This window comes from Tachypleus tridentatus, chromosome 3 (genome assembly GCF_004210375.1).
Source record: "Tachypleus tridentatus isolate NWPU-2018 chromosome 3, ASM421037v1, whole genome shotgun sequence".
In the NCBI taxonomy this organism is placed as follows: Eukaryota; Metazoa; Arthropoda; class Merostomata; order Xiphosura; family Limulidae; genus Tachypleus; species Tachypleus tridentatus.
Window position 1 is genome coordinate 39,571,914 of NC_134827.1, and position 26,625 is coordinate 39,598,538.

General features: G+C 33.8%; 1 protein-coding gene across 1 annotated transcript in view; it reads right to left on the minus strand.

Moving 5' to 3' along the window:
• Positions 1 to 1,966: 1,966 nt before the first annotated feature.
• LOC143246730 (uncharacterized) overlaps positions 1,967 to 26,625 on the minus strand; it is a 33,406-nt gene continuing 8,747 nt past the window's right edge. The window contains exons 4-8 of the mRNA XM_076493820.1: positions 19,641 to 19,721; positions 15,181 to 15,369; positions 13,403 to 13,564; positions 3,546 to 3,617; positions 1,967 to 2,216 (exon numbers count right to left, since the gene is read on the minus strand). Coding sequence (XP_076349935.1) covers positions 2,165 to 2,216; positions 3,546 to 3,617; positions 13,403 to 13,564; positions 15,181 to 15,320 — 426 coding nt within the window. The 5' untranslated portion in view covers positions 15,321 to 15,369; positions 19,641 to 19,721 and the 3' untranslated portion in view covers positions 1,967 to 2,164. The remainder of the gene's footprint in view (positions 2,217 to 3,545; positions 3,618 to 13,402; positions 13,565 to 15,180; positions 15,370 to 19,640; positions 19,722 to 26,625) is intronic.

Sequence of the window (26,625 nt, forward strand, 5' to 3'; positions counted from 1 at the left end):
TGATGTGTAGATGGGTTGTTTGTGTGACACTTACTGATAATTGTATTACACAACATATTATTACAAAGTATGATCTGTAGATGGATAGTTTGTGTGACACTTACTGATAATGGTATTACACAACATATTATTACAAAGTGTGTTCTGTACATGGATAGTTTGTGTGACACTTACTGATAATTGTATTACAGAACATATTACAAAGTGTGATGTGTAGATAGGTTGTTTGTGTGACACTTACTGATAATTGTATTACACAACATATTATTACAAAGTGTGATGTGTAGATGGGTTGTTTGTGTGACACTTACTGATAATTGTATTACACAACATATTATTAAAGTGTGATGTGTAGATGGGATATTTGTGTGACACTTACTGATAATTGTGTTACACAACATATTATTACAAAGTGTGATGTGTAGATGGGATGTTTGTGTGACACTTACTGATAATGGTATTACAGAACATATTACAAAGTGTGATCTGTAGATGGGTAGTTTGTGTGACACTTACTGATAATTGTATTACACAACATATTATTACAAAGTGTGATCTGTAGATGGGTAGTTTGTGTGACACTTACTGATAATTGTATTACACAACATATTATTACAAAGTGTGATCTGTAGATGGGTTGTGTGTGTGACACTTACTGATAATTGTGTTACACAACATATTATTACAAAGTGTGATGTGTAGATGGGATGTTTGTATTACAAAGTGTGATCTGTAGATGGGTTGTGTGTGTGACACTTACTGATAATTGTATTACACAACATATTATTACAAAGTGTGATCTGTAGATGGGTTGTGTGTGTGACACTTACTTATAATTGTGTTACACAACATATTATTACAAAGTGTGATGTGTAGATGGGTTGTGTGTGTGACACTTACTGATAATTGTGTTACACAACATATTATTACAAAGTGTGATGTGTAGATGGGTTGTTTGTGTGACACTTACTGATAACTGTATTACACAACATATTATTACAAAGTGTGATGTGTAGATGGGTTGTTTGTGTGACACTTACTGATAACTGTATTACACAACATATTATTACAAAGTGTGATGTGTAGATGGGTTGTTTGTGTGACACTTACTGATAATTGTTTTACACAACATATTATTACAAAGTGTGATGTGTAGATGGGTTGTGTGTGTGACACTTACTGATAATTGTGTTACACAACATATTACAAAGTGTGATCTGTAGATGGGTTGTGTGTGTGACACTTACTGATAACTGTATTACACAACATATTATTACAAAGTGTGATGTGTAGATGGGTAGTTTGTGTGACACTTACTGATAATTGTGTTACACAACATATTATTACAAAGTGTGATGTGTAGATGGGATGTTTGTATTACAAAGTGTGATCTGTAGATGGGTTGTGTGTGTGACACTTACTTATAATTGTGTTACACAACATATTATTACAAAGTGTGATGTGTAGATGGGTTGTGTGTGTGACACTTACTGATAATTGTGTTACACAACATATTATTACAAAGTGTGATCTGTAGATGGGTTGTGTGTGTGACACTTACTGATAATTGTGTTACACAACATATTATTACAAAGTGTGATCTGTAGATGGGTTGTGTGTGTGACACTTACTGATAACTGTATTACACAACATATTATTACAAAGTGTGATCTGTAGATGGATAGTTTGTGTGACACTTACTGATAATTGTATTACACAACATATTATTACAAAGTGTGATCTGTAGATGGGTTGTTTGTGTGACACTTACTGATAATTGTATTACACAACATATTATTACAAAGTGTGATCTGTAGATGGGTTGTGTGTGTGACACTTACTTATAATTGTGTTACACAACATATTATTACAAAGTGTGATGTGTAGATGGGTTGTTTGAGTCACATTATGACTGACAAGTAAAATATGTTTTTTGTAAAATATTTAATTCACACAAATTATCAAACCTGTTTTGTTGCTTTATTTTTCTCATGACATCAATTGTAAAACATACAGAAATTTGTAAATGTTCCGTTTTGATGTAAGTAACTTTAATCATTTTATCACAGACCATTTACAGAGTGCACAGTTTTAAACATAATAATTGTGTATCATTCCATGACATCATCATCTTTCATCCAATCAGCTAGCAGAAAAAGATATTTCAGAAAAACATGTCTTCATAGCCAGGAGGAGGAAGATTATCTGGGTCAGGCCTAGTAAGAACAAAACATTTTACCAATTAAGAGTATTCTTACTTAACTAATGAATAAATAAACAGTGAATAGATCGAGTTATTATAAATCTTTCAACTGTTGCTCACTTTTCCATAAATCTAAAACCTAATTTAAATATTTCATATTTGGTCCCCCCTACTGAGTATAGGCTTTGAAAGATACCCCAGTTCCTACTGACTACAGAACTTTAAGCCCCCCACTAGTACGGCTGTACGTATACAGATTTACAATACTAAAATGAGGGGTTCGAATCCCCTCGGTAGGCTCAGCAGATAGCTCAATATGGCTTTGCTATAAGAAAACACACAAACACAGAATTTTGAAAGATAACCCAGTTCCTAGTCACTACAAGTTTTTAAAATAAGAACTATATAATTAAGTGTGCAGGCAACAAAGAACAAGTCAAACAATCACCAAGTTTTTATATTGTGAAATGATGACATTCGTAACATTGTACAGTTGCAATTAAAGGTATACTTGCAGAGTGTTTTTAAGTCAGACCGGAGATTTCTCTGTAACATTACACGTTATACATAAACATGACATCTTGTACGTGAATATCAGAAGTCAAGAAAATATAACACAGATTAACATTGAAACTGAAACATAACACAGAAAAAAAATGAGAATCTATAGGGAAGAAGAGGTTATAGAAACCAGATGGTTGTAGAGTCCCCAGATTGTAAATTAATGTCCTTTTAAATCATTCTGTTTTGTGAATATTTGTTGGAGCACAAAGAAGTCCCAGAATAAAACTTGCTGATAGCAAAATGTTTGTGTAGGGGTGTCTCTTTACTGACCGGTTTATAATGGTTTAGATGCTCTAGTGGTCAATCAAAAAGCTGGTGGCTTGTTTCTCCAGTGTATGAACTGCATATTTTGCTAACTATGCAGTCAATGATATAATTATTACATCAATAATTATATTTTTGTACAATTAGTGGTAGAAATGGAGGAATGTCTTATATTTAAAGGTGTGTCTTTTATCTCATGTATATGTGGTGCAGTTTATATATGGACACACCTCTTTCAGTTAACCTATTCTTTAATTTTTACATGCCTTTAAAGACGCACCAATCCCCGTGGACTAAAAGTAACTGTTTAGTTACTTGTACCATGCAGAGTTGTCCACACTACATAATGGAGACAATAAGATAGCTTAAGTACATTAAAAGCCATAACATTTTAGAAGGATTACAAACACCCTCAATAAATATAGTACCTCCCTCCCTCCCCTTTGTAAACACTTAAAGAAAATTATGAAAAATACCTCATTGTGTGCAACTAATACATAAAATAATCACAAACCTGCTGAATCTGTCTGGATCTGGAGCTGCAGGTCCATAGTGGTCAAACCTAGCACCAGGTGGCACTGCACATCTGTACACCAAAATATTATAAAAGCTTTACAAAAACACAAAGAAAAAACACATTCGATGCTTTCTTTTACAGAAATGTAATGCATGTATCTCTTGATAATGAAAGTTATAAAACATGAGTTATCTGTACAGAGTTCTCAAAACTAGTTTACCAAGTCCTTAACACATTCAGTATTAAACATGGTTATAGTAGGTTCCCGATGACTAATTATTGCTTTATTTCACAGCAACAAAACAAATAAGGCCAACACTACTGACAGAGTATAAAACAGCACAGACCAAATCAACTATTGTATTCCTAAAATACCTCCAGGCAAAGTAAATCGTAACTTAATATAATTTTATGACTGCAAAACTAGATATTAGTACTTTTCAATGTCATCTTCCAAGACATTAGTATTTGATAGTTAAATGATGCCAAACACACAAATGCCTAATGTACACTCAAAACTAGTCATAATTGTGGACGTAAGTCTCAAAAATTTAAACACAGATTCTCAGCTGTGATATAGAACCAATCACGGAAAACAAATATACGTCCAAATAAAAAAACTTGTATCCACAAAAAATGCTTTCTGATGAACAAAAAACCAACTCGAATAAGTCCTGGTACCAGTACTGACTTAAGGAATAAGTCCTTGTACTATTAATGTCCTAAAGATTAAGCCCTGTACTAGTACTGACTTAAGGAATAAGTCCTTGTACTATTAATGTCCTAAAGATTAAGCCATGTACCAGTACTGCCTTAAAGATTAAGCCCTGTACCAGTACTGACTTAAGGAATAAGTCCTTGTACTATTAATGTCCTAAAGATTAAGCCCTGTACTAGTACTGACTTAAAGAATAAGTCCTGGTACTATTAATGTCCTAAAGATTAAGCCCTGTACTAGTACTGACTTAAAGAATAAGTCCTGGTACTATTAATGTCCTAAAGATTAAGCCCTGTACTAGTACTGACTTAAAGAATAAGTCCTGGTACTATTAATGTCCTAAAGATTAAGCCCTGTACTAGTACTGACTTAAGGAATAAGTCCTGGTACTATTAATGTCCTAAAGATTAAGCCCTGTACTAGTACTGACTTAAAGAATAAGTCCTGGTACTAGTACTGCCTTAAAGAATAAGTCCTGGTACTATTAATTTCCTAAAAATTAAGCCCTGTACTAGTACTGACTTAAAGAATGAGTCCTGGTACTAGTACTGCCTTAAGGAATAAGTCCTGGTACCAGTACTGCCTTAAAGAATAAGTCCTGGTACTATTAATGTCCTAAAGATTAAGCCCTGTACTAGTACTGCCTTAAAGAATAAGTCCTGGTACTATTAATGTCCTAAAGAATAAGTCCTGTACTAGTACTGACTTAAAGAATAAGTCCTGGTACCAGTACTGCCTTAAAGAATAAGTCCTGGTACCAGTACTGACTTAAAGAATAAGTCCTGGTACCAGTACTGACTTAAAGAATAAGTCCTGGTACCAGTACTGACTTAAAGAATAAGTCCTGGTACCAGTACTGACTTAAAGAATAAGTCCTGGTACCAGTACTGACTTAAAGAATAAGTCCTGGTACCAGTACTGACTTAAGGAATAAGTCCTGGTACCAGTACTGACTTAAAGAATAAGTCCTGGTACCAGTACTGACTTAAGGAATAAGTCCTGGTACTATTAATGTCCTAAAGATTAAGCCCTGTACTAGTACTGACTTAAAGAATAAGTCCTGGTACTATTAATGTCCTAAAGATTAAGCCCTGTACTAGTACTGACTTAAAGAATAAGTCCTGGTACCAGTACTGCCTTAAAGAATAAGTCCTGGTACCAGTACTGACTTAAGGAATAAGTCCTGGTACCAGTACTGACTTAAGGAATAAGTCCTGGTACCAGTACTGCCTTAAGGAATAAGTCCTGGTACCAGTACTGCCTTAAGGAATAAGTCCTGGTACCAGTACTGCCTTAAGGAATAAGTCCTGGTACCAGTACTGCCTTAAGGAATAAGTCCTGGTACCAGTACTGCCTTAAAGAATAAGTCCTGGTACCAGTACTGACTTAAAGAATAAGTCCTGGTACCAGTACTGACTTAAAGAATAAGTCCTGGTACCAGTACTGACTTAAAGAATAAGTCCTGGTACCAGTACTGACTTAAAGAATAAGTCCTGGTACCAGTACTGACTTAAAGAATAAGTCCTGGTACCAGTACTGACTTAAGGAATAAGTCCTGGTACCAGTACTGACTTAAGGAATAAGTCCTGGTACTATTAATGTCCTAAAGATTAAGCCCTGTACTAGTACTGACTTAAAGAATAAGTCCTGGTACTATTAATGTCCTAAAGATTAAGCCCTGTACTAGTACTGACTTAAAGAATAAGTCCTGGTACCAGTACTGCCTTAAAGAATAAGTCCTGGTACTAGTACTGACTTAAGGAATAAGTCCTGGTACTATTAATGTGCTAAAGATTAAGCCCTGTACTAGTACTGACTTAAAGAATAAGTCCTGGTACCAGTACTGACTTAAGGAATAAGTCCTGGTACCAGTACTGCCTTAAAGAATAAGTCCTGGTACCAGTACTGCCTTAAAGAATAAGTCCTGGTACCAGTACTGACTTAAAGAATAAGTCCTGGTACCAGTACTGACTTAAAGAATAAGTCCTGGTACCAGTACTGACTTAAGGAATAAGTCCTGGTACCAGTACTGACTTAAGGAATAAGTCCTGGTACTATTAATGTCCTAAAGATTAAGCCCTGTACTAGTACTGACTTAAAGAATAAGTCCTGGTACTATTAATGTCCTAAAGAATAAGCCCTTGTACTATTAATGTCCTAAAGATTAAGCCCTGTACTAGTACTGACTTAAAGAATAAGTCCTGGTACCAGTACTGCCTTAAAGAATAAGTCCTGGTACTATTAATGTGCTAAAGATTAAGCCCTGTACTAGTACTGACTTAAAGAATAAGTCCTGGTACCAGTACTGACTTAAGGAATAAGTCCTGGTACCAGTACTGCCTTAAAGAATAAGTCCTGGTACCAGTACTGCCTTAAAGAATAAGTCCTGGTACCAGTACTGACTTAAGGAATAAGTCCTGGTACCAGTACTGCCTTAAAGAATAAGTCCTGGTACCAGTACTGACTTAAAGAATAAGTCCTGGTACCAGTACTGCCTTAAAGAATAAGTCCTGGTACCAGTACTGACTTAAGGAATAAGTCCTGGTACTATTAATGTCCTAAAGATTAAGCCCTGTACTAGTACTGACTTAAGGAATAAGTCCTGGTAGTGATTACCAGCAGGATTTTACCACCTGATCAGAATATTTATAATTAATATAAATATTACTTGGGTCCTGAATAAAAAATAATATTCCACAATTTTTCCTTTAAATGAACAAAATCTAATGTAATGAATGAAAATGCTTTAAGCCATGGTATCAAAACATTTTAAACATTTCAAGGCCACAAGGAAAATAACATGGGTTTCCTCATGTTCGGATATTATGTACCATTACACATGTGAGCACATCTACCACGCACAATTGACAGAATGCTTTATGATCAGGTTATCAGTGACGTTAATATATATGTAACTGGTCAGAACTGTCACGTAAGTATCAGCAAGACAGTGATTAGTTCACACATTCTATGGTTGTACAGAATAAAAACACAAGGACTTATACCTTTGTGTGCACCTTCAAGTGAATAAAAACCCAGAGAAAATTTTACGAATTTTGTGAAAGCTATTCAACAATATCCTGTCTTAACCAATGGAAGAATTCCATTGGGATCTATGAATATCTTTCCTGTAAACACAGATCTGTCATAGTCTTCTTCTAAATACAAACCTAACAATACCTTCATGTAAATACAAACCTAACAGCACTCTTCCTGTAAATGCAAACCTAACAGCACCCTTCCTGTAAATGCAAACCTAACAGCACCCTTCCTGTAAATGCAAACCTAACAGCACCCTTCCTGTAAATGCAAACCTAACAGCACCCTTCCTGTAAATGCAAACCTAACAGCACCCTTCCTGTAAATGCAAACCTAACAGCACCCTTCCTGTAAATGCAAACCTAACAGCACCCTTCCTGTAAATGCAAACCTAACAGCACCCTTCCTGTAAATGCAAACCTAACAGCACCCTTCCTGTAAATGCAAACCTAACAGCACCCTTCCTGTAAATGCAAACCTAACAGCACCCTTCCTGTGAATGCAAACCTAACAGCACCCTTCCTGTGAATGCAAACCTAACAGTACCCTTCCTGTGAATGCAAACCTAACAGTACCCTTCCTGTGAATGCAAACCTAACAGTACCTTCCTGTGAATGCAAACCTGACAATACCTTCCTGTGTATGCAAACCTGACAATACCTTCCTGTGTATGCAAACCTGACAATACCTTCCTGTGTATGCAAACCTGACAATACCTTCCTGTGTATGCAAACCTGACAATACCTTCCTGTAAATACAAACCTAACACTACTCTTCCTGTAAATGCAAACCTAACAATACTCTTCCTGTAAATGCAAACCTAACAGCACCCTTCCTGTAAATGCAAACCTAACAGCACCCTTCCTGTAAATGCAAACCTAACAGCACCCTTCCTGTAAATGCAAACCTAACAGCACCCTTCCTGTAAATGCAAACCTAACAGCACCTTCCTGTAAATGCAAACCTAACAGCACCCTTCCTGTAAATGCAAACCTAACAGCACCCTTCCTGTAAATGCAAACCCTAACAGCACCCTTCCTGTAAATGCAAACCTAACAGCACCCTTCCTGTAAATGCAAACCCAACAGCACCCTTCCTGTAAATGCAAACCTAACAGCACCCTTCCTGTAAATGCAAACCTAACAGCACCCTTCCTGTAAATGCAAACCTAACAGCACCCTTCCTGTAAATGCAAACCTAACAGCACCCTTCCTGTAAATGCAAACCTAACAGCACCCTTCCTGTAAATGCAAACCTAACAGCACCCTTTCCTGTAAATGCAAACCTAACAGCACCCTTCCTGTAAATGCAAACCTAACAGCACCCTTCCTGTAAATGCAAACCTAACAGCACCCTTCCTGTAAATGCAAACCTAACAGTACCCTTCCTGTAAATGCAAACCTAACAGTACCCTTCCTGTAAATGCAAACCTAACAGTACCCTTCCTGTAAATGCAAACCTAACAGTACCCTTCCTGTGAATGCAAACCTAACAATACCTTCCTGTGAATGCAAACCTAACAATACCTTCCTGTGAATGCAAACCTAACAATACCTTCCTGTAAATACAAACCTAACAATACCTTCCTGTAAATGCAAACCTAACAATACCTTCCTGTAAATACAAACCTAACAATACCTTCCTGTAAATACAAACCTAACAATACCTTCCTGTAAATACAAACCTAACAATACTCTTCCTGTAAATACAAACCTAACAATACTCTTCCTGTAAATACCAACCTAACAATACCTTCCTGTAAATACCAACCTAACAATACTCTTCCTGTAAATACCAACCTAACAATACCTTCCTGTATACACAGATCAATGCTCTTCATATAGACACAGATCTACCAACAGATATTTTAAAGTGACAGTGCAGTAGGTGTGTGGAAGGCATCACATGTAAGGTGAGCACATCATGCTGTTGGTTGATGATCTGCATGAGAGACATGCTATAAGAAATTCATTTCAATAGGGGGGCTCACAGCAGGCATAAAGAAAATGTTTACATGTAGAGGGCAGCACTGCAAGATAATAGTTAATATGGTGAAAAGGAGATAATACCACATCAGAATTTAGTGCTGTATGAGCACTTTTATTATCTGTGTTATCTTGAAGTCAGGTTCTTCCTGAGTACAAATAGTAATGTTACTAATAGTTCCATAAAGTACCATAACTATTTACCTTCCTGATATTTTATTTAAAATGTTTTACCATTGAGAAATTATCTATTTTTCTACTTCCACATGACTTATTGTGGAAGTATCAACAGCTACAATATAAGCTTTGCTTTCCTGTCATAAGTTTGTTTGTTTTTTGAATTTTGCGCAAAGCTACTCGAGGGCTATCTGCACTAGCCGTCCCTAACTTTGCAGTGTAAGACTACAGCAGAGAAATGCAACTATTTCAAATGACTAAGCGTAATGATTGTAGACAGAGCCCGTTATCATTTGCGACTACTAGGCCTGACCAATGTCTCTCAGCTGTTTATCATTATAACTATTATTATTTATTACTGCTATAGATTGCTCATTTATGACTGTGTTTTGTGTATTTAATAAATAAATTTTAAAAAATTATTTTGGAATTACGTCGTTTTAATTAGTTCAGAGTAACAAACATACTGGTAAAACAACATTGAACATGTACAAACAGAAAGCAGAAAAAACCTTTGTGTAAGGACTAGTTTATATCATGTTTATGACACTTATTGTAATAGTTCTGCAGCTGTTGCAGACTTTGCTTTAATGACAATGTCTCTGGATGGTTGGGAGCTATAACAACATTGTCCATTCTACTAAATACACCTTGTGTGTTACAATACTGCTCAAAACTGAGGTGCTCAAGTTTGGTCTGAACTTGCTTTTGTTTTTAGTCCATGGATATCGACAAAAGGTATCAAAAACTGATATTGTTTTTTTTGGAAAGATTTCATTCATACAAAAGTAGCAGAAACAGAAAGAAACTGAAGTCGATAAGAAATCTCATGTACGTATAAATAAAACAAAAACGTGTTGATGTCTGAAAGTTGTCACCTCAATGTTAGTAACAAAGTTAAACATATCTTCAGAAAAAAGAGAACTGAGTGGACTAGTTGTGAAGGTAGAAACTGAAGACAAGACTCAAGTCATACAGAGGACCATGTCTGGAAAAGAAACTGAAGACAAGACTCAAGTCATACAGAGGACCATGTCTGGAAAAGAAACTGAAGACAAGACTCAAGTCATACAGAGGACCATGTCTGGAAAAGGAACTGAAGACAAGACTCAAGTCATACAGAGGACCATGTCTGGAAAAGAAACTGAAGACAAGACTCAAGTCATACAGAGGACCATGTCTGGAAAAGAAACTGAAGACAAGACTCAAGTCATACAGAGGACCATGTCTGGAAAAGAAACTGAAGACAAGACTCAAGTCATACAGAGGACCATGTCTGGAAAAGAACCGAATAAACAATAGGGAAAACAACAGTGTACAAGTTCTGTAGCAAAAGTAAAAAACACTTTGTAGTCTTCAAGACTGATTAAACAGGCATGCAAAGTTAAACATCATAAAAGTTGTTTTGGTTTTAATAATGGATTTTTTATAATTCAACTTTGAAAATAATATTCATTTTTTAAAATCATGTACAGATTTTTTACAAATCAGGAAGAAAAAAACTTACCAATTTACTACAGATATATAATGTTTGGTTCACTTACATTACCTCTTGTTGCCATAGAGACAAATAACGTTGAAAAGAAAACTAACGTCAAAGTGGATGCACACACAAATACTATCCACAAATGACACCTGTTAATTGTTCATATACTAGTGATGAGTTTCTCATAGGTTCTAGAATGATCGCTACGATTCTCATGTCGTGATTGGTCCAGAGAAATATACAGCCAGTGGTTATACTATTTTAAGTATAACGAAATATGATCTGATTTGAATGAAAATGTAAAAGTACGTATGATATTTTGTGAAAAATCTGTACTTGATGGGAAGAAATGGATGCTAATTTAACATACAGGAAACAGTGTAAAAATATCAAAACAATAAAACCACTGCAGACCTGTGTCATTACTGTGATATACAAAAATGAGATAAGACATAAAAGAATTGGAGTAGGACAAAATCCACAATGCTAAAAGAAAGATCAGTAATTCTGATAGACTTCCAAACAGGAACATCTGTAAGAATAACATTTTAGCTGTTCAAGAAAAGCCAGTTTCACTAACAGAGAACTACATACCAACCAGCCATAAAACTGAAGGTGGCAAAAAGCATTACAGATGGAGCAAAGATAATGAAGTATGATTCCTCTGAGACAGACAAGAGGAATGGACAACATGGGGGAAACAGACCAGTCTAGGATGGACAGTGACACCAAGTGACTTTTGTTATAGTTTGATAAAGAGGACAAGGAAGGTAGCCACAGGATTTCTTACCTCAATGGACTCAAAGTATTCACCATTGCAGAAGTCGAACCTGGGACCAAGTAAAGAATTAGAAAACGATGCAGAATTCATCAAGCAACAGAACCAACCAACAAAATATCAACTGAGAATAAGATGTGAACCATAACAAAACTACAGCAAGAAGGTGAGCAACTCTCACCCAGCTTGTTGATACAAGTCATCTCTGTCCAAATAGGAATACAAGAATACAGTGGTATGGTTGCAAGGGCATGAACTCCCAACCTGCACATGGCACAACTACAATCTCCTCTGAATGTAATAGAATATGGAAAACACTAAAGATAACAATATCACAATCCACAGGAAATGCTACTCTAGTTTAAAACCATCAAACCCACATCAGAGGATATGTCTGACAGATAAGAAAGTGAGTGTATTCAAAACCTCTAGAATTGCAAAGCCCAAGAAGATGGGTGAAGAACTTAACATAAAATGACAAACCAAAATCTCATATGAACAAGATATTGAGTTGGTACAATCTAAAAATCTGACTCGTGAACAATCTAATACAGAAGTGAGAAGAGGACAACAACAAAGTGTGAGGGAACTTTTGACCAAGAATCCTCTATCCATCCATGTCAGAATGACATTGAAGAACATCTAAAAGATGTGTGAATCAGTGTGTATAACTAACAACGGAGATAATCATTGGAAAGAACATCATAGCAACATTAAAAGCACGAATGCCAACAAAAAGTCTAACATATGTCAAGAAACTGTAGCTTGTATAGAATCTATTGATGCATGCAAGTATAAGGTGGAGAGTGTTATGGTAATTTTACAATACAGAAATACGTCAAATACTTTTGGAATCCTGTTGTTCACGACATGGATTTAAACCTAACATGACAAGGTTTTTAGTGTTTCATATGGCAATCTGCCTGATTTCTTTCTTTTACAGTTTCACTCAAAGTTACATAAGGGCTACCTGCATTAGCTACCCCCAATTTAGCAGTGAAAGACTAAAGGTTGAGCAACTAGCTAGTCACCACTACCCACCACCATGTTTTGGGTCACTCTTTTTTACTGATGAATAGTTTGACTACTTATTACATTGTAACACCCCCACAGCTGAAAGTTCGAGCATCATTGACGGGACAAGGACTCGAACCCACAACCCTCAGAGTGCAAGTTAAGTGCCCTAACAACCCTGCCATGCCAGGCTGCTTGATTTAAATCTATAATTATATATGTAAAAAAAATTAACTTGACAATGAGCGAAGAAGGTCAAAACATTGTTCGCTCCTTTACAAAGTGCTTTCTCTACCCATACCAGCCATTTTTTACAAATATAATTTTCTCTACAAATAGGTTTTGTCATCGTTACAAAATCTATAATTGTTAGTTCAAACTCCACAGTCAACTCAATACTGTGAAGGTTGCACTTTTGTTTTTATAACTGTTACAGTTTCAAAATACCCATCTAGGATTAGCTATAGCTTTACAGTAAACTCAATGCTGTATATTGTACCCTTACTTTTATAATTGTTAGTTTCAAAACACCTACCCAATAGGAAGACACTGATCCATGTTCAGTTCCTTCATTATATACTTGTTTACTGTCTAGTCACATTATTAGAACATAAGGAACTGAAAACTGATTTAAATTGATTCATTATAATTACAAACCTTGGCAATCTTCCAGGAAATCCTGAACTTATGGGTGGTGGTCCAAAAGGACCACCTGGTGTTCTGAAACGGCTAGGATCCATCAGCATTCCACCACCAGCACCCCCTCCAAAGGGGTCTAAATCACCTCTTCCCACTCCAAAGGGATCTCGATCTGTCATCCTGTAAGGAAGAAAATTAAATGGAAACTTGTGAAGACCCAAGCTTACTTTTTGTTATAACGAATCACATTAACCAACTTATGGCAAAGACATGCATGATGTCAGCTGCTTGTATAAAACCATACAGACCATTTAAATAAAAACTTATTTAAATAAATGCCAAAACAGCTTTATTTTATTATTTAACTACAGTTGAGCCTTACAAAATCTGTAAGCCATCGGTGTCGCTACACCAACAATAGCCAGCCATCGGTGTCGCTACACCAACAATAGCCAGCCATCGGTGTCGCTACACCAACAATAGCCAGCCATCGGTGTTGCTACACCAACAATAGCCAGCCATCGGTGTTGCTACACCAACAATAGCCAGCCATCGGTGTTGCTACACCAACAATAGCCAGCCATCGGTGTTGCTACACCAACAATAGCCAGCCATCGGTGTTGCTACACCAACAATAGCCAGCCATCGGTGTTGCTACACCAACAATAGCCAGCCATCGGTGTTGCTACACCAACAATAGCCAGCCATCGGTGTTACTACATCAACAATAGCCAGCCATTGGTGTTGTTACACCAACAATAACCAGCCATCAGTGTTACTACATCAACAATAGCCAGCCATTGGTGTTGTTAAACCAACAATAACCAGCCATCAGTGTTGCTACACCAACAATAGCCAGTCATCAATGTACCAGCTATCAACAGATGAAGTTTTAAATCTTTAATGGAAAGGAATAAAGAACTTGGCTAAATAAAACAATAAAACTTGATCAAAGATGAGTCACTTTGTCTCAGTCCAAGTGGCAACATTCTGTACAAGCTTCTCTCTGAATACACTGCTGAAAGGTAGGAATCATTATAAAACTTTTTACACTAGAAGATAATCTTTCTTTTAACTTTGAAATTTATTCACAGCTGTTTCAGATGAGTAAAGAACAAAGTGGTTTTAACATTTACAGTTAACCAATTTGCAGGTTAACTATATGTAAAATAAAACTCAAACCTCTCACAGTTTATCTTCAAAACTTATGCCAGTCAACGTCAAAAGCTGACAAAACATTTCAAACCAACAGACCAGACATGAATAATATTTGTCTGCTACAGATTTCAAGTTTCAAAAGATATTTTGCTAAATGCATAAATAATGTTTCAGTTAAGACATTTGGTTATTGTAAACTGGCCCACCTAATGGCTTCTAGTATGGAATGAAAACCAACCACACAGTGACTTGAGAAAAATAAAATTAATAATTTTCATACATCTTTGTAATGAAAAATTTAAGAGGAACATGGAAAAAAAAACCCACATGCAAGCTATTGTGATTTGTATTGGAACATTAGATCAACTGAGTTTTGCCTCTGTGTATCTTCCAACACCAACATAATTCTCAATGTAGCTATTCAACAAATTATTACCTTCAAGCACACGTATTAAACCATAAAATAATCCTTTCATTCTTATTACCATCCACACAATTTAACTATGAGAAGTTTAACATAGAAATACAAAGAGACCTGGAGCTCTTCACTCTGAACAGTTTCAATTTGCATACAACCCACAGACTTTCCTTTAATAACATATCCCTTAATATCCAAAACACACAAACAAAAGGTTTACCAATCGGTTAGTGGCTGACGTTCCGTGCCTGGAACACGAAGTGGGTCTTCATTTTCAAGTTTGGATTTGTTTACCTTTTTGTCACACTTCTTTTCATCACTGGTCGATGCTGCTGTTGTCGGTTTATTCACTTCACGCATTACTTCCTCTTTAAAGCTGTCTACAAGTTTGTCGACGTCTTTAAATGCACTAACAAAATTATAGCACCTCGTCAAAACAATGATGTACGTCTCACTTTCTGAATAAATACATCTGATGTCTTAGGTAAGTAGGAATACAAGATAAGTACTTTTCACTTTATAGAGAAATAAAAACACAGTGTGATTCACCCTTAATCTACACATGTATTTCTTTCCTGAATATTACAATAATCAAGAAATAAAACTAAAGTTACTCACTTACAACAATCGTATAACACTGATATAACAGTTATATAGGAAATAACTAATGTTATTCACTTTAAACAATCGTATAACACTGATATAACAGTTATATAGGAAATAACTAATGTTATTCACTTTAAACAATCGTTATAACACTGATATAACAGTTATATAGGAAATAACTAATGTTATTCACTTTAAACAATCATATAACACTGATATAACAGTTATATAGGAAATAACTAATGTTATTCACTTTAAACAATCATATAACACTGATATAACAGTTATATAGGAAATAACTAATGTTATTCACTTTAAACAATCATATAACACTGATATAACAGTTATATAGGAAATAACTAATGTTATTCACTTTAAACAATCATATAACACTGATATAACAGTTATATAGGAAATAACTAATGTTATTCACTTTAAACAATCATATAACACTGATATAACAGTTATATAGGAAATAACTAATGTTATTCACTTTAAACAATCATATAACACTGATATAACAGTTATATAGGAAATAACTAATGTTATTCACTTTAAACAATCATACACTGATATAACAGTTATATAGGAAATAACTAATGTTATTCACTTTAAACAATCATATAACACTGATATAACAGTTATATAGGAAATAACTAATGTTATTCACTTTAAACAATCATATAACACTGATATAACAGTTATATAGGAAATAACTAATGTTATTCACTTTAAACAATCATATAACACTGATATAACAGTTATATAGGAAATAACTAATGTTATTCACTTTAAACAATCATATAACACTGATATAACAGTTTTATAGTAAATAACTAATGTTATTCACTTTAAACAATCATATAACACTGATATAACAGTTTTATAGTAAATAACTAATGTTATTCACTTTAAACAATCATATAACACTGATATAACAGTTATATAGGAAATAACTAATGTTATTCACTTTAAACAATCATATAACACTGATATAACAGTTTTATAGTAAATAACTAATGTTATTCACTTTAAACAATCATATAACACTGATATAACAGTTTTATAGTAAATAACTAATGTTATTCACTTTAAACAATCATATAACACTGATATAACAGTTTTATAGGAAATAACTAATGTTATTCACTTTAAACAATCATATAACACTGATATAACAGTTATATAGGAAATAACTAATGTTATTCACTTTAAACAATCATATAACACTGATATAACAGTTTTATAGTAAATAACTAATGTTATTCACTTTAAACAATCATATAACACTGATATAACAGTTTTATAGTAAATAACTAATGTTATTCACTTTAAACAATCATATAACACTGATATAACAGTTATATAGGAAATAACTAATGTTATTCACTTTAAACAATCATATAACACTGATATAACAGTTATATAGGAAATAACTAATGTTATTCACTTTAAACAATCATATAACACTGATATAACAGTTATATAGGAAATAACTAATGTTATTCACTTTAAACAATCATACACTGATATAACAGTTATATAGGAAATAACTAATGTTATTCACTTTAAACAATCATATAACACTGATATAACAGTTATATAGGAAATAACTAATGTTATTCACTTTAAACAATCATATAACACTGATATAACAGTTATATAGGAAATAACTAATGTTATTCACTTTAAACAATCATATAACACTGATATAACAGTTATATAGGAAATAACTAATGTTATTCACTTTAAACAATCATATAACACTGATATAACAGTTTTATAGTAAATAACTAATGTTATTCACTTTAAACAATCATATAACACTGATATAACAGTTTTATAGTAAATAACTAATGTTATTCACTTTAAACAATCATATAACACTGATATAACAGTTATATAGGAAATAACTAATGTTATTCACTTTAAACAATCATATAACACTGATATAACAGTTATATAGGAAATAACTAATGTTATTCACTTTAAACAATCATATAACACTGATATAACAGTTTTATAGTAAATAACTAATGTTATTCACTTTAAACAATCATATAACACTGATATAACAGTTTTATAGTAAATAACTAATGTTATTCACTTTAAACAATCATACACTGATATAACAGTTATATAGGAGATAACTAATGTTATTCACTTTAAACAATCATATAACACTGATATAACAGTTATATAGGAAATAACTAATGTTATTCACTTTAAACAATCGTACACTGATATAAGTTATATAGGAAATAACTAATGTTATTCACTTTAAACAATCATATAACACTGATATAACAGTTATATAGGAAATAACTAATGTTATTCACTTTAAACAATCATATAACACTGATATAACAGTTATATAGGAAATAACTAATGTTATTCACTTTAAACAATCATATAACACTGATATAACAGTTATATAGGAAATAACTAATGTTATTCACTTTAAACAATCATATAACACTGATATAACAGTTATATAGGAGATAACTAATGTTATTCACTTTAAACAATCATATAACACTGATATAACAGTTATATAGGAAATAACTAATGTTATTCACTTTAAACAATCATATAACACTGATATAACAGTTTTATAGGAAATAACTAATGTTATTCACTTTAAACAATCATATAACACTGATATAACAGTTATATAGGAAATAACTAATGTTATTCACTTTAAACAATCATATAACACTGATATAACAGTTATATAGGAAATAACTAAAGTTATTCACTTTAAACAATCATACACTGATATAACAGTTTTATAGGAAATAACTAATGTTATTCACTTTAAACAATCATATAACACTGATATAACAGTTATATAGGAAATAACTAATGTTATTCACTTTAAACAATCATATAACACTGATATAACAGTTATATAGGAAATAACTAATGTTATTCACTTTAAACAATCATACACTGATATAACAGTTATATAGGAAATAACTAATGTTATTAACAAAATATCAAAAACAGTTCATGAAGTGATAAACAGACAGATTACATCATGATCTAAGACGTTTGAAGTGATAAACAGACATAGATTACATCATGATCTAAGACGTTTGAAGTTAAAAAGAATCAGTAATTGAACATTTCTATTTCTTAAAAGGTTTCATTCTGGATGTAAGATGAAGATATAAAACTATCGTCAAAATCTTATATAAAAATTTTAATTCCAATTTAAGGGGTCAATGCAGTAATCAATCAGTTTAAAAGATTTGAGTGTACACACGGAGTGTGTACGATATGAGATCACAATAGAACAATTATTAATTGGATGTAACCTAGCAACATATGTACGATATGAGATCACAATAAAACAATTATTAATTGGATGTAACCTAGCAACGTATGTATGGTTGTACAGGTTACAACCACTGAATTTATTAGACCATACAACTGTTAATGTTATATCAGTATATTCAGTAGACTTGTCACACTGGGTTAAATAAACACTGACTTTAGATAATTACATATATAGGTACTCTGTTAATGTTATATTCAGTAGACTTGTGATACCAGGTAAAATAAACACTGACTTTAGATAATTACATATATAGGTAAACTACATCACTCAATTAATGTACACTGAGATACTGAAGAACACTGGAAGCTGATTTTCTTACACAAACACAACAATTTTACATGAATATAAACTGGGCTTTCTATATAATTTAAAGTCTACAATAACACATTGTAGAGATATGAACTTTCTTCAGTAAAGATATGTATATATCATAGTCTAAAACCTACACTACTGGAACAATAACAAACCTAGTTTTAACATCTGATTGGCTGTCATCTTTACTACATCTGATTCGCTGTCATCTTTACTTTAATGTACTTATGAAATGTTTCCATTTAAATTTGGTTTTGGTCCATTATTGTCTGTAAAGGCTTCACTCTAACTTACTTTGAACTGTATTGTGTATCTGCTTACTATATATTTCATCTCAGCAACATTTCATTAGTAAGGTATTAAAATGTTTACAACATAGTTCCAGTCTTGTACAAGATATCTCAAAATGTTTTAGATACCTCTTAAAATCCCTGAAAGAATCAGTCACATAATCGTCAGTTTTAACCAAAATCCCGCCAGCTTTTTTCCTTTTCCATGTTCTAAAACAGATTATTGTGCAATTTATTAACAACCATACTTTACTTGCTTGTTAAAATACACTATGTATGACTTCAAAACCTATCTAATGAAGCAAATTTTTGTTTTGTTAGATACAAATAGAACAGAATGGAACTACAGTTTTGAATTGTTTTATTTTCAGACCAGCACAGGGTACAAATTGGTTAAAGAAATCCATAAACTGTCATCAGTGCTGGAGAAATGTACTTCACTTGTTTGGACACAAAGCCTGTTTTTTAATCTATTAAAAACTGAAAGTCACTATCTTTAATAAAAAGGTATAATTACCAAAAAAACATACCAGAATGTGGTATACAGTTAAATATCTTAGAACATACCACAGTGTGGTATACAGTTAAATATCTTATAACATACCACAGTGTGGTATACGGTTAAATATCTTATAACATACCACAGTGTGGTATACGGTTAAATATCTTAGAACATACCACAGTGTGGTATACGGTTAAATATCTTAGAACATACCACAGTGTGGTATACGGTTAAATATCTTAGAACATACCACAGTGTGGTATACGGTTAAATATCTTAGAACATACCACAGTGTGGTATACGGTTAAATATCTTATAACATACCACAGTGTGGTATACAGTTAAATATCTTATAACATACCACAGTGTGGTATACAGTTAAATATCTTATAACACACCAGAATGTGGTATACAGTTAAATATCTTAGAACACACCAGAATGTGGTATACAGTTAAATATCTTAGAACACACCACAGTGTGGTATACAGTTAAATATCTTAGAACACACCACAGTGTGGTATACAGTTAAATATCTTAGAACACACCACAGTGTGGTATACAGTTAAATATCTTAGAACACACCACAGTGTGGTATACAGTTAAATATCTTAGAACACACCACAGTGTGGTATACAGTTAAATATCTTAGAACACACCACAGTGTGGTATACAGTTAAATATCTTAGAACACACCACAGTGTGGTATACAGTTAAATATCTTAGAACACACCAGAATGTGGTATACAGTTAAATATCTTAGAACATACCACAGTGTGGTATACAGTTAAATATCTTAGAACACACCAGAATGTGGTATACAGTTAAATATCTTAGAACACACCAGAATGTGGTATACAGTTAAATATCTTAGAACACACCAGAATGTGGTATACAGTTAAATATCTTAGAATATACCACAGTGTGGTATACAGTTAAATATCTTAGAACACGCCAGAATGTGGAATACAGTTAAATATCTTAGAACATACTACAGTGTGGTATACAGTTAAATATCTTAGAACAGACCACAGTGTGGTATACAGTTAAATATCTTAGAACAGACCACAGTGTGGTATACAGTTAAATATCTTAGAACACACCACAGTGTGGTATACAGTTAAATATCTTAGAACACACCACAGTGTGGTATACAGTTAAATATCTTAGAACACACCACAGTGTGGTATACAGTTAAATATCTTAGAACACACCAGAATGTGGTATACAGTTAAATATCTTAGAACACACCAGAATGTGGTATACAGTTAAATATCTTAGAACACACAAGAATGTGGTATACATTTAAATATCTTAGAACATGCCACAGTGTGGTATACAGTTAAATATCTTAGAACACACCAGAATGTGGTATACAGTTAAATATATTAGAACACACCAGAATGTGGTATACAGTTAAATATATTAGAACACACCAGAATGTGGTATACAGTTAAATATCTTAGAACACACCAGAATGTGGTATACAGTTAAATATCTTAGAACACACCAGAATGTGGTATACAGTTAAATATCTTAGAACACACCAGAATGTGGTATACAGTTAAATATCTTAGAACACACCAGAATGTGGTATACAGTTAAATATCTTAGAACACACCAGAATGTGGTATACAGTTAAATATCTTAGAACATACCACAGTGTGGTATACAGTTAAATATCTTAGAACATACCACAGTGTGGTATACAGTTAAATATCTTAGAACACACCAGAATGTGGTATACAGTTAAATATCTTAGAACACACCAGAATGTGGTATACAGTTAAATATCTTAGAACACACCAGAATGTGGTATACAGTTAAATATCTTAGAACACACCAGAATGTGGTATACAGTTAAATATCTTAGAACACACCAGAATGTGGTATACAGTTAAATATCTTAGAATATACCACAGTGTGGTATACAGTTAAATATCTTAGAACACGCCAGAATGTGGTATACAGTTAAATATCTTAGAACACGCCAGAATGTGGTATACAGTTAAATATCTTAGAACACGCCAGAATGTGGTATACAGTTAAATATCTTAGAACAGACCACAGTGTGGTATACAGTTAAATATCTTAGAACACACCACAGTGTGGTATACAGTTAAATATCTTAGAACACACCACAGTGTGGTATACAGTTAAATATCTTAGAACACACAAGAATGTGGTATACATTTAAATATCTTAGAACATGCCACAGTGTGGTATACAGTTAAATATCTTAGAACATGCCACAGTGTGGTATACAGTTAAATATCTTAGAACACACCAGAATGTGGTATACAGTTAAATATCTTAGAACACACCAGAATGTGGTATACAGTTAAATATCTTAGAACACACCAGAATGTGGTATACAGTTAAATATCTTAGAACACACCAGAATGTGGTATACAGTTAAATATCTTAGAACACACCAGAATGTGGTATACAGTTAAATATCTTAGAACACACCAGAATGTGGTATACAGTTAAATATCTTAGAACACACCAGAATGTGGTATACAGTTAAATATCTTAGAACACACCAGAATGTGGTATACAGTTAAATATCTTAGAACATACCAGAATGTGGTATACAGTTAAATATCTTAGAACATACCAGAATGTGGTATACAGTTAAATATCTTAGAACATAACACAGTGTGGTATACAGTTAACTATCTTAGAACAGACCACAGTGTGGTATACAGTTAAATATCTTAGAACATACCAGAATGTGGTATACAGTTAAATATCTTAGAACATACCAGAATGTGGTATACAGTTAAATATCTTAGAACATAACACAGTGTGGTATACAGTTAAATATCTTAGAACAGACCACAGTGTGGTATACAGTTAAATATCTTAGAACACACCACAATGTGGTATACAGTTAAATATCTTTATCTTAGAACATGCACAGATAGCCCTTGAGTAGCTTTGCGCGAAATTCAAAACAATTACCTTAGAACACATCAAAATGTGGTATACAGTTAAATACCTTTACCACAGAACACACCTCAGTCTGTTATACAGTTAAATATCCTTATCTGGGACATACCACAGTTATTTATGTAGAGAACATTCTGCTTTATGTTACATAATACAGTCTCATGACACACTAAAATATGTACATAATATTCTAGGGTATATTACAATATGATAAACAGTAAAATACTTGTAGGATATGTTACCTTTTGACATATATGTGAAATACAAGTACTCTACATCTACTAAAGAGTACATTACCTTTTGACATATATAAGAAATACTTGTACTCTAAGGTACATTACTGTTTGGTAAGTATATATAAAATGTACTTTATGGTATGTTAGTGTTTGGAAAACAGAATATACTCTGAGGTGCATTACTGTTCAGTATATATACATGTAATGTACTCTAGGGTACATTACTGTTTGGTACATATATAATGTACTCTAGGGTGTACTACTGTTTGATACATATATATAAATAATGTACTCTAAGGTACATTACTGTTTGGTACACTTGAACCCATGTTGCATACATACCATTATTTTGAAGTCAGTGACTTATCACACAGTAACCACATTAATCCATGTTGCATACATATTATTTTGGAGTCAGTGACTAATCACACAATATCCACTTGAACCCATGTTTCATAATGCACATTATTTTGAAGTCAGTGACCAATCACACAGTAACCATATGAATCCATGTTGCATACATATTATTTTGGAGTCAGTGACTAATCACACAGTATCCACTTGAACCCATGTTGCATACGTACCATTATTTTGAAGTCAGTGACCAATCACACAGTATCCACTTGAACCCATGTTGCATACATACCATTATTTTGAAGTCAGTGACTTATCACACAGTAACCACATGAATCCATGTTGCATACGTACCACTATTTTGAAGTCAGTGACCAATCACACAGTATCCACTTGTACCCATGTTGCATACATACCATTATTTTGAAGTCAGTGACTTATCACACAGTAGCCGCATGAATCCATGTTGCATGTGTACCATTATTTTGAAGTCAGTGACCAATCATACAGTATCCACTTGAACCCATGTTGCATACGTACCATTATTTTGAAGTCAGTGACTTATCACACAGTAACCACATGAATCCATGTTGCATACATACCATTATTTTGAAGTCAGTGACCAATCACACAGTATCCATTTGAACCCATGTTGCATACATACTATTATTTTGAAGTCAGTGACCCATCACACAGTATCCACTTGAACCCATGTTGCATACGTACCATTATTTTGAAGTCAGTGACCAATCACACAGTAACCATATGAATCCATTTTGCATACATATTATTTTGGAGTCAGTGACCAATCACACAGTATCCACTTGAACCCATGTTGCATACATATTATTTTGGAGTCAGTGACCAATCACACAGTATCCACTTGAACCCATGTTGCATACATACCATTATTTTGAAGTCAGTGACTTATCACACAGTAACCACATGAATCCATGTTGCATACATACCATTATTTTGAAGTCAGTGACCAATCACACAGTATCCATTTGAACCCATGTTGCATACATACCATTATTTTGAAGTCAGTGACTTATCACACAGTAACCACTTGAACCCATGTTGCATACATATTATTTTGGAGTCAGTGACCAATCACACAGTATCCACTTGAACCCATGTTGCATGCATACCATTATTTTGAAGTCAGTGACCTATCACACAGTATCCACTTGAACCCATGTTGCATACATACCATTACTTTGAAGTCAGTGACCTATCACATAGTATCCACTTGAACCCATGTTGCATACGTACCATTGTTTTGAAGTCAGTGACCCATCGCACAGTATCCACTTGGACCCATGTTGCATACATACCATTATTTTGAAGTCAGTGACCTATCACACAGTAACCACATGAAAAATAAGGTGGATGTGGAAGTTTTTCCCAGTTTAGCTCTTCAATATTTACAGATGTGATCCTTGCTGTATTGGACCGAACATTATCCTGGTGTAACACAACACTTATGATTGATCAAAGCAGGCCTCTTTTCTCTCAGTGCAACATTCAAGTGCTCTAACTGTTGACAATAGAAGTCTGATGTAATCATTACATTGAGTGCCAACAACTCAAAGTGGATCACACCAACAATATTCCACAAATGCTTAACAAGACTTTCCTAGGGTGGCGGTCCATTTTAGGCTGCGCTTTAACCAGTTTACCTGCACTGAGCCATTGTCTGCAGCACTTAACATTTTTATAAAATATCCATTTTTCATCTTCAGTCACTAACCTGTGTAAAAAAGATAAGTTACGTTCACGAGAATGCAGAGAAGTGCATATGTCCACTCTTGTTCTAAGGTTGACTTCTGTCAAATCATGGGGGACCCATTTTCCGAGTTTTGACACCTTCACAAGCTGTTGCAGATGATGGTGAACTGTTGAGTTGAGTTTCTGTGCTAGTTCTTCAACTGGTACAGCACAATATTCATCAAGTGCAGCCAGCAGAAAATCATCATTAAACTCGACAGGATGACCTGAACGTGTCGCATCATTTAAGCTGTAGTCACTTAATCTGAACATCTGAAACCACCTTCCACATTTTCTTTCATTAAGAGACTCTGCACCATAAACATCTTGAATGTTTTGTCTAGTTTTTACCACACTATTGCCTTTTTTAAAATTCAAAAAGCCTTACATGCCTAATGTGCTCCTCAGACACATCCATCTTCATGAGGGTTTATTTGATTAATGATGTGAAAAAGTGGAGTTGAGTTAGTTTCTTTTATTTGTCTGAACGTTTGTATGCACATCTTACTACATATTGTAGTCATTAAAGCCTTCTACAAAGACATAAATGATGATGTGCTTTCTTATTAAATTTTCAGACATTACTTGTGGAATGACCTGATATAAGAATTTCTATACAAAGGAACAAAAATATAATGGAAGATGGAACACAGAAAATAGTACCCATGAAATCCTATTCTGAGGGGGTTTGGTTAATAAGGAACTCTCATCTCATGGTCATGTTAAATACCCTAAGATGGGGTGTTTGTATTCAAGGAACTCTCATCTCATGGTCATGTTAGGTGTCCTAAGATGGAGTGTTTGTATTCAAGGAACTCTCATCTCATGGTCATGTTAGGTGTCCTAAGATGGGGTGTTTGTATTCAAGAAACTCTCACATTATGGTCATGTTAGGTGTCCTAAGATGGGGTGTTTGTATTCAAGAAACTCTCACCTTATGGTCATGTTAGGTGTCCTAAGATGAGGTGTTTGTATTCAAGAAACTCTCACCTTATGGTCATGTTAGGTGTCCTAAGATGCGGTGTTTGTATTCAAGAAACTCTCACCTTATGGTCATGTTAGGTGTCCTAAGATGAGGTGTTTGTATTCAAGAAACTCTCACCTTATGGTCATGTTAGGTGTCCTAAGATGGGTGTTTGTATTCAAGGAACTCTCACCTTATGGTCATGTTAGGTGTCCTAAGATGGGTGTTTGTATTCAAGGAACTCTCACCTTATGGTCATGTTAGGTGTCCTAAGATGGGTGTTTAATTCAAGAAACTCTCACCTTATGGTCATGTTAGGTGTCCTAAGATGGGGT